A 10543-nucleotide genomic window follows, 5' to 3' on the forward strand; every position below is an offset into this window, starting at 1 on the left:
TCAGCTTTCCTAAAGTCTAGCACTTTCACCCTACTAGTTACCTTACCCACTCGACGTCTGATGGTGAATTCTATTATTAGGTGATCACTATCCCCCAGATGGCTACCGATCTGGAGGTCCCCTACTATGTCATCCCCCGTTGCCAATACCAGATCCAGTATGGCATTCCCCCTAGTGGGACCGTGTACTTCCTGTGTCAGGTGAAGGTCCTGTACACAGGTTAGAAACCTACGTGAGCGTTGGGACTTTGCTGTCTGTGACTCCCAGCAAATGTCCGGGTAGTTTAGGTCCCCCGTGACTACCGCCTCTTTAGCTTTTATGGTCTCCGAGAGTTGCCTCAGGAGCCCCGAATCTCTTTCTTCCCCTTGATGTGGGGGTCTGTAGCAGACCCCTACCACCAAATCCCTTTCTCCTTGCCCCCCATGTAGCCTAACCCACAATCCTTCTAATTCCTCATCCTTGGATTCTGTCTTGATGAGGGTTGACGTGTATTGCTCACTGACACAGAGCGCAGAACAGTCCCTGGGTTGTGGGGGAGGGAAATGGGGTGGGGGGAGGCTGGTGTTTTCTTCCATGGCAGCGGCAGCCCCCCCCGCCCCAGGCAGCACCTGCCCACAGGCACCCAGCTTGGTGGTCCCAGGGGGCACCACAGCTGCAGAGGCTAGCACTGGTCAGCTCAGGCAGGCAGGCAGGGTCCAGGGGAAAAATGGAAAAAAGATCAGGTTCACCTCTTTTCTTTTCTTTTCTTTTCTTTTCTTTTCTTTTGTGGAGCCTGCTTCCCTGGGCTGCTTCCAGGCTGCCTTCATGGGCTTTCTGCAGAACCTCTGAGCTGCACAGAGCCCGGTGCTTTGCTCCATGGCTGTAGGGCAGCAAACTAAAACTCCTTAGAGGAGTTTTAGTTTGCTGTGCCCCAAGTCATTCAAGGTGCATTATGCTGCTGAATTTGCTACAGTGGCTGGAATTACTGTGCAATACACCACCAACACATGCAAACACCAATAACATTAAAGCGGTGCAAAAGCATTTAACTCGCTTTGAAGTGTTGTGTACACATGTCCCTCATTTTGTCTACTCATGGCCTCAGTGGTCATCTTACTGTCCATGATCTGTCCTGTCAGTATATTCCTTTGTTTCACAAACCCATCCCATTCATACATCCTAATTTGGGCTTTATGGATCTTCTCCGAATTTGGTCTGTTCTAATGGTTAGAGGAGAGAACCAGGATTCAGGAAATCTGGCATCTGTTTTACAATCTGCCTCAGTGTGACCTTAAGGACTTGAATATACCTCCTTTTCCTGATCCCTAAAATAGTGGTAATACTTGTTAAGGCAAAAGACACTTCCCTGGCACCAAGTGCAGCAAACTTCACCAAGTGCACCAAACTTCAGGTACCTGTTCCAAAGCTTTGTGGGGCTAAGACAAATTCTTAATGTGGTCAAACTTAAAGATTTTTCCTAGGCAAGTTACAAAGGAGTAAGTTAGCTATCCTATACACTGTACTAATGTTCTTTCTAAATGGAGACAGCTACATTTCACTTACTCCAAGGACTCCTCTACTAAATAAACCCATTAGCTTACTGTTCTGTGGCTTCTCATATAGACAAGCCCTTAGCCACTTTTGTCAAGCATTGATTTTTGTCAAGCATTGATTTTTGAATATTATGTGTGTAAAGTATTAATCACTATAAAAATTATATATATTTTTTAATTGTAGATCCTCTTCTACGTGATTATTGGGTTTATGAAGGCTCTCTCACCATTCCGCCTTGCAGTGAAGGTGTTACCTGGATATTGTTTAGATATCCATTGACTCTGTCCCAACTGCAGGTAATAGCTATGCTTAAGGTAACCTTAAAATGTGATTGTGAGCTAAAGGTCATAGTGTGCAAATAGATATCAGGACATTAAATGTGCTTTTGCTTGAAGATCCCATTAGATCAGTACATAGGTTTTCAAGTAAAGGTTAAACCTTTTGAGTCAGTCAAAGCAATAGAAAGGTCAGAGACAAAAATTCCTTGTTATCATTTATCATCTGCATTTAAAATAATTCTATACTAAAGAAAAAGAAAGAAAAAAGGAGGAAAGAAATCAGTGAGGAAAGAAATTCAGTCCTTTGTAATTGCAAGCTTTCAGATATCACTTCTTTTTGATGCTGAAGGAACGAAGACACACGAGGAGACACTATATCCTGCAGAAAGAAAATTGTTAATCGTGCAGGATAACTATATTGGGTTGAACTATATTTAATATATCTTCTCAGTTTCACATTTTATAATTGGAAAATGAATGCTGACAACTTAAATTTGGCCTCAACTTTAGGTTTTTAAAAAGCATGCATTTAATTATATATTTCTCTATAAACAAACAAATAAACACATGCACAATCCAAATAAAAACATTTGACAGAAAGGTGCTGAAAACCAAAGACATAGGCATCACTAGTAATCCAACTGAAGCTAACTACACTACTGAGCCAAAATACATTTATTTTAATTGTCCAAGCTGTGTAAAGAGTGTAGAGAAAAAAGCATGTATGAGGATAAATTCAGGTTTTTTTTTTACTTAGCAATCCAAGATGTTACTAATAACACCAACAGATAACTGTGTTAACAGCTTGTCATTTTATTCTGATGGTGGATCCTCTTAATATGAGCTATTTACACAGCATTGTAGTTCATTAATAAAAGGATAAAAACATTGGTTCCCAGTAAACATTTTTAAGTTAACAGACTATAACTTAAATTTATCTAATCATGAGCCTGACACTTATTTGCTTTCGAAAGGATAGGTCTTATGACATTTTAGCACTGATTGAAAAAAAACAACCCACAGATCTTTGGGTTTTAGAAGACTCAGAATAACTCTTAAAGGGAGAATGCATTTTGTAATAAGTCAGCTAATCATCCTAAGTATATTGTTCAATAAAAGGCTATAAATACAAGTGTAAAAATGATATTATTACCGATTGAGTCAATTCTACTTTATATTATAGACAAATGAATACATAGTATAAATAACTGGAAAATTCAATTGAAAACATTTGCCAAACAGTTATTTCTCTGCATTGTTTGACAACAGACCTTGGGAATATTACTAATAGACCAAGTCAACCGACTACTTGTTAGGTTTATTTTATACTTATTTGCTCTTTTAGTCTATTTTCTCTGTTCTGATACAATCAGTAGCAATTTCTGGTATGTAAACACAGAGCCTTTAAAACCTAGGGAATAAATCTACAAAAGTGTTAGATTTTTTAGGCTGCAGTGGACAGAAGTTTACCAGCTTCTCTTTTTCTATCACAGACATTCTCGTACTATTAATAGCAATATAGAGGCAATTCACAGTATACAATAAAAAAGGATTGAAGGACAAATTGATTTCCATAGCTCAGGCAGCCTTGTGTGCTGTTTGTCAGTCATGCTTATATTCAGCATATCATATCTGCAAACACAACAGAATCAGAAAACAGAATAAAGGATAATCTGCAGTGTAACTAGGGGTGGTTAAACAGTCACCAGTACCAGACACTGACTTAGAGGGGGCCATGGAACAGCAGGTCTCTGCGGAGTCTTTGCCCTGGCAGCAGCTCTGTACTGCAGCAGTAACAACACACCAACCACCCCATCCATCTCAGCTTTCTGGCATGCTTTTGCCCTGAGCAAAAAACTGTTAGTTACACCTCTGGGTACAATTAGTCTACCTAGTTACACTTGGAGATTCTTGATTAGCTAAAACTCAGAAGAAAAGATGCAGCTGTCATGGCCACTGCCATTAATACATCTGCTGTATTCACAAGAGTGGCTGAAGTCAAACAAGTTATTAGAAGCATTACGAAGGGGATATAACTTAATATGGAATACATACAAACCCAGCCACCCATGAAAGCAAGTGCAAAATGTTTCACAGAATAATGGAAAAGTAGGGCTGGAAGGGACCATTGGAAGTCCTCTAGTCCAACCCCTTGACTGAGACAGGATCATTCCTATCCAAACCATCCCATACAATCCTTGTCTAATTTGCTACTAAAACTACAAAAGTCAAGACTGTCACAGACTACAAGGTGTAGAACCCTAACTGGTCACAGATAAACAAACAGGAGACAATGGTGGTCAATACCCTGCTGCTGAAAGGATTGCTAAAACACACTCAAGAGATCCAAGGAAGAGGGAAAAACCTCTACAGTCCATACTAATCTGGCCATGGGGTAAAATTCCTTCCTAAACCCAAATACAGCTATTAGTCTGACCCTGAGTGGAAGAGCAAGATCTTCTAACCAAGAACCTTCTGCTTTTTGTCTCAGCAGGAGCATTGACACACTCCAGTTAAAATTCCCAACCTTGGCTGCAGCCAACACCCAATACTTCTGAGGAAGGCAAAATCTTCACCCCCCGTCACCCCAATATACATAGCAACAAGAAGGGAAAAAAATCCTTCCTGGTCCCATGCAGCACTCAGCAAAGCCCAGAAGCATGGGAAATACTCCTAGAAAAACATAAGCATAGTTACTCCTAGATCATTCTTGACCAAAGTTTATCTAACCTCTTCTTGAACACCTCCAATATTCAAGACCCACAACTTCCCTAGGAAGTCTATTCCACTGCCTCACTCTTCTAACTGAAAAGATTTTTTTCCCTGTATCTACTCTAAACTGACTTTGCTGCAACTTCTAGCTATTTGTCTACATCCTGCTTTCTGCAGCACGAGATAAAAGGTATTCTTTTTTTTTTTCTTATGGCAGCCATTCATATATCTGAAGATTGCTATTATGTCCCCCTTTAATTACATTTTACACAAGCTGACCAAGCCTATTTCCTTCAGTCTCTCCTTGTATGATTTGCCTCCCAAGCCCTTTATCATTTTTGTCTCCTACCTCTGTATCCTCTCTAACTTCTCCATATCCTTTTTAAAATGTGGAAACCAAAACTGAACACAATACCCTAGATGAGATCTAACCAGTGCTGAGTAAAGAGGCACTATTACCTCCTGTGTCTTGCACTTAATGCTCCTGTTGATGCCTCCCAAAATTGTATTCACCTTTTGTGTAACTGCATCACAATGCAAACTCATATTGAGGCTGCAATCTACCAGACTCCTAGATCCTTTTCCACTGTACTTCTATTCAGCCAGTTGTATTAGTGCATTTGATTATTCTTCCTGAGGTGTAGCACCTTGAATTTGTCAGCATTGAACTTCATCCTGTTAACTGCCACCCAACTTTCTCATGCATCAAGATTCTTCTGAACTGTGCTCCTGTCCACCACTGTATGTGTGCATTCCTTCCTAGTTTCATTTGGTCTTCAAACTAGCTTAAACAGCTCTCTCTTCCAGCCTCCAAATCATTAATAAACAGGTTGAACAGCACGGGGCCCAGGACAGACTCCTATGGGACTCCACTAAAAACCTCTTACCATTCTGACATGGATCCATTTATAATTAATTACCCTTTCCTTGCAGCTATTGAGCCTGTTGTCTATCCACCTTATAGTAGTTTTGTTCAGCTCACATTACTCCAATTTGTTTTAAAAACCTGTCTGAAATCTAAATACACTATCTCCACTGTATTCCCTTCACCAGATTGATTAGCTTGTTGAAAAAGGAGATCAAGTTTGTTTGGCATGGTTTGTTCATCCATACTATATCCATATTGGAGGCTCATGATCATCATTTCCTTCTCCACATACTTGCAAATGGAATTCTTTATGATATGCTTTAGTAACTTCCTGAATATTGGGGTGAGGCTAACTGATCCATAGTTCCTGGGTTCTTCCTTTTAGCCTTTTTTAAGAGGGGCACTGTGTTGTCTGTTTTCTAGTCCTCTGGTACTTTGCCTGTCTCCTATGTCTTCATAAATAGTTTTGTCAATGTTTCTGAGATTTCCTCTGTCAGTTCTTTCAATACTCTGGGATGAAGTTCATCAGGTCCTGCTGACTTGAATTCATTCAGACTTATTTAAAGCTTACTGTTTCTTTTGTTATCTCATCACTCAGCTTGTCCCTTTTCTCATCAAAATAATTCTTATTAGGTGTTTGGTGGCAACTTAATTTTTTTGTGAAGATTGAGACAAAAGTAGTTGTTGAGCAGCTCCACCTTCTTTGCATCCTCTGTTAATAATGTTCCCTGGCTATTTAACAGTGGACCCACAACTTCCTTGATCTTTCTTTCCTGCTAGGTGAAGTTAATTTTTTACCTTTGCTTTCCTGATTTTGTCCCTGCAAGTTCTTGCTGTTTCCCGGTATGCTTTCTTGGTGATCTTCACTTCTTTCCATTGCCGGTATTTTTTGAGGTAGTCTACAAGCTCCTTGAGCAGCCATTCCTCTTGTGCATCCATTGTGTTGGAATAGCTTCTTTTTGGGCTTTCAGTACTGTGCCCTTTAGAAGCTTCCAGTCATCTTGGGTGCCTTTATCATTTAGTCTGTCCTCACATGGCACCATGCCTATTGTGTCCTTTGTTTGGTTGACATTTAACTTCTTGAAATCCAGTATCTTAATTCTGCTGACATCATGCTTTTCCCATCTCAGGATCACAAATTCTATTATATTGTGATTTGTTTCCTACCATGTTTCCCATCAGAAGCCCTTTATCATTTTTGTCTCCTACCTCTGTATCCTCTCTAACTTCTCCATATCCTTTTTAAAATGTGGAAACCAAAACTGAACACAATACCCTAGATGAGATCTAACCAGTGCTGAGTAAAGAGGCACTATTACCTCCTGTGTCTTGCACTTAATGCTCCTGTTGATGCCTCCCAAAATTGTATTCACCTTTTGTGTAACTGCATCACAATGCAAACTCATATTGAGGCTGCAATCTACCAGACTCCTAGATCCTTTTCCACTGTACTTCTATTCAGCCAGTTGTATTAGTGCATTTGATTATTCTTCCTGAGGTGTAGCACCTTGAATTTGTCAGCATTGAACTTCATCCTGTTAACTGCCACCCAACTTTCTCATGCATCAAGATTCTTCTGAACTGTGCTCCTGTCCACCACTGTATGTGTGCATTCCTTCCTAGTTTCATTTGGTCTTCAAACTAGCTTAAACAGCTCTCTCTTCCAGCCTCCAAATCATTAATAAACAGGTTGAACAGCACGGGGCCCAGGACAGACTCCTATGGGACTCCACTAAAAACCTCTTACCATTCTGACATGGATCCATTTATAATTAATTACCCTTTCCTTGCAGCTATTGAGCCTGTTGTCTATCCACCTTATAGTAGTTTTGTTCAGCTCACATTACTCCAATTTGTTTTAAAAACCTGTCTGAAATCTAAATACACTATCTCCACTGTATTCCCTTCACCAGATTGATTAGCTTGTTGAAAAAGGAGATCAAGTTTGTTTGGCATGGTTTGTTCATCCATACTATATCCATATTGGAGGCTCATGATCATCATTTCCTTCTCCACATACTTGCAAATGGAATTCTTTATGATATGCTTTAGTAACTTCCTGAATATTGGGGTGAGGCTAACTGATCCATAGTTCCTGGGTTCTTCCTTTTAGCCTTTTTTAAGAGGGGCACTGTGTTGTCTGTTTTCTAGTCCTCTGGTACTTTGCCTGTCTCCTATGTCTTCATAAATAGTTTTGTCAATGTTTCTGAGATTTCCTCTGTCAGTTCTTTCAATACTCTGGGATGAAGTTCATCAGGTCCTGCTGACTTGAATTCATTCAGACTTATTTAAAGCTTACTGTTTCTTTTGTTATCTCATCACTCAGCTTGTCCCTTTTCTCATCAAAATAATTCTTATTAGGTGTTTGGTGGCAACTTAATTTTTTTGTGAAGATTGAGACAAAAGTAGTTGTTGAGCAGCTCCACCTTCTTTGCATCCTCTGTTAATAATGTTCCCTGGCTATTTAACAGTGGACCCACAACTTCCTTGATCTTTCTTTCCTGCTAGGTGAAGTTAATTTTTTACCTTTGCTTTCCTGATTTTGTCCCTGCAAGTTCTTGCTGTTTCCCGGTATGCTTTCTTGGTGATCTTCACTTCTTTCCATTGCCGGTATTTTTTGAGGTAGTCTACAAGCTCCTTGAGCAGCCATTCCTCTTGTGCATCCATTGTGTTGGAATAGCTTCTTTTTGGGCTTTCAGTACTGTGCCCTTTAGAAGCTTCCAGTCATCTTGGGTGCCTTTATCATTTAGTCTGTCCTCACATGGCACCATGCCTATTGTGTCCTTTGTTTGGTTGACATTTAACTTCTTGAAATCCAGTATCTTAATTCTGCTGACATCATGCTTTTCCCATCTCAGGATCACAAATTCTATTATATTGTGATTTGTTTCCTACCATGTTTCCCATCAGCTTCACATCCTTCACTAGTTCTTCCCTATTGGTCAGGACAAGGTGCAAGATAAATGATCTGTCAGTTTATCTTCAACTTTCTGGAACAGAAAGTTGTTCTCCACACAAGTTACAAATTTGCTTGACATGTTATATTTGGCTGTATTATTATTCTAGCAGATGTCTGGAAAATTTAAGTCTCCTATCAGTCAATTCTATCTCATAACTTTCTGTTAATTTTGTTGCCTCCTTGAAGAGTGCCTCATCCACCTCTTCTTCCTGACTTGGTGGTCTATAATAAATCTCCACCATTCTGTCATTGCTGTATCTTTCACCTTTTATCTTCATCCAAATACATTCTGCTCTGCTACCTTTTTCGTCCTAAACTAGGGAATAAATATATATATTTCTGACATGCAACCAACTTTTCTTCCAAAGCCATCCTTCTGAAACATACTAAACCCTTCAATTTTGACATTCCAGTCATAACAGCTGTTCCACTAAGTCTGTGTGATATCAGGTAGATCATAGCTCTTTTCACAGGCTCTGCCTTCCAGCTCATCTTGTTTATTCTCCATATCCCTCTCATTTGTACACATATGTCAAATGTATTTTGTACTCTGACCTACTTGCTTCCTTTTTGCATCCTTTGTTACTATCCTTTGGGGAGAAGTTAGGAACACTAGGACTATTTTCTATGGAAGGAAAATAAAAGGACATACGCTAAAGGTTAAATTCTGTATAGGTACAATTATGCAGGAGCCAAAGGAGGCCCATAAAGATATTTTATATCATTATACTTTTCCATGATATGGAGGCACAGAAAATCAAAGCATTTTGAATTAATTAAAAGAACCACTTTTTGCATAATGTAGCATTAACTTATAGAAGTGTCTTCTGCAGGATATTGTTGAAGAGAATAGTTTTACTAAAATTCCAAAATAGGATCAGATATTTATCTGAATAATAATAGCATCTTCAGTTATACCAGGTATGAGACAAATTATAAGGTTGTCTGTTTTCATGCTTCAGGGCATAATATGATCAACTCTTGTTGTCAGAAATAAATTTCCCCTTTCTTGTACAGAGTTACAAAGATATGCATAATACAGGGCTTTTCAACATCTTTTGATGTATTTGGTGACCTGCTTTAGAGATACAATATTGGACAATATAAACTGCTGATCTGTTTTAATTTAACAATTCTTATATTCTTGTGATTAACACAGTAATACTGATTAGTAGTATAGTGCTGAAGGGAAATGGAAATAAAGCAACATAAGTTGATGTATTACAGCATATATATTACAGCACCTTCTCAACTTATCCTTTATAATAAGGATAAAGAGGGGAGAGAAGTTATTTTAGAAGAGGCTGTATAAGTATTGGTCAGGGATGATCTAGGAGTCACTATGCCTGGAGTGTGCTGTAGACCGCAACAGTGGGAAGCCCAGGAACCTTCCTGTCCTTCACGGATCACTGTAAGATAAGGAGAAAAGCAGCCTAGAGCAGATGGATATTGGAGATGACTATGCTTAGCAATAGGACAATGAACACAACTGGTGTCGTTATGGAAGAAGATCAAAGCAGCTGGAATAGGTTTATGGGGAGAACACAGAAAGGGGAGTTCTAGCTGTCCACTTAATGGGTGTGATGCGTGAAGTTGTTTTCTGTCCCTGTGTTGCAGAACAGAATGGAGATTGTTTGGTTTTTCCATGCTTCTGGGCTTCGCTGGTTGCCGCATGGGTCAAGGAAGAAATGTTTTCTTTCTGTTCCTGCAGGGGTCAGAACTAATTTTTTTTTGCCTTCCTCAGAAGGGTGTTGGCTGTAGCTCAGGCTGGGTTTTTAATTGGAACATGCCAGTGTTCCTGTTGGGATTAAAACCAGGAGATTCAAATTTAGAGGGTCTTGCCACTCTACTTGGGGTCAGACTGACTCCTAGATCCTTTTCCACTGTACTTCTGTTCAGCCAGTTCATAGATTCATAGATGTTAGGGTCGGAAGGGACCTCAACAGATCATCGAGTCCGACCCCCTGAATAGGCAGGAAAGAGTACTGGGTTCAGATGACCCCAGCCAGATACCCATCTAACCTCCTTTTGAAGACCCCCAGGGTAGGGGAGAGCACCACCTCCCTTGGGAGTCCATTCCAGATTTTGGCCACTCTAACTGTGAAGAAGTTCCTCCTAATGTCCAGTCTAAATCTGCTCTCTGCTAGCTTGTGGCCATTATTTCTTGTGACCCCCAGGGGCGCCTTGGTGACT

General features: G+C 39.9%; 1 protein-coding gene across 3 annotated transcripts in view; it reads left to right on the forward strand.

Moving 5' to 3' along the window:
• Nucleotides 1–10543, forward strand: part of CA8 (carbonic anhydrase 8) — a 93362-nt gene that overhangs the window by 58849 nt on the left and 23970 nt on the right. For all 3 annotated transcript variants that reach the window (XR_003092947.1, XM_025198508.1, XM_006019138.2), the window contains exon 7: nt 1717–1829. Coding sequence is in view for 2 of the 3 variants with exons in the window: in XM_025198508.1 (XP_025054293.1) it covers nt 1717–1829 (113 nt within the window). In the remaining variant the exon portion in view is untranslated. The remainder of the gene's footprint in view (nt 1–1716; nt 1830–10543) is intronic.

The sequence above is a fragment of the Alligator sinensis genome, unplaced genomic scaffold, assembly GCF_000455745.1.
Source record: "Alligator sinensis unplaced genomic scaffold, ASM45574v1 scaffold860_1, whole genome shotgun sequence".
In the NCBI taxonomy this organism is placed as follows: domain Eukaryota; kingdom Metazoa; phylum Chordata; order Crocodylia; family Alligatoridae; genus Alligator; species Alligator sinensis.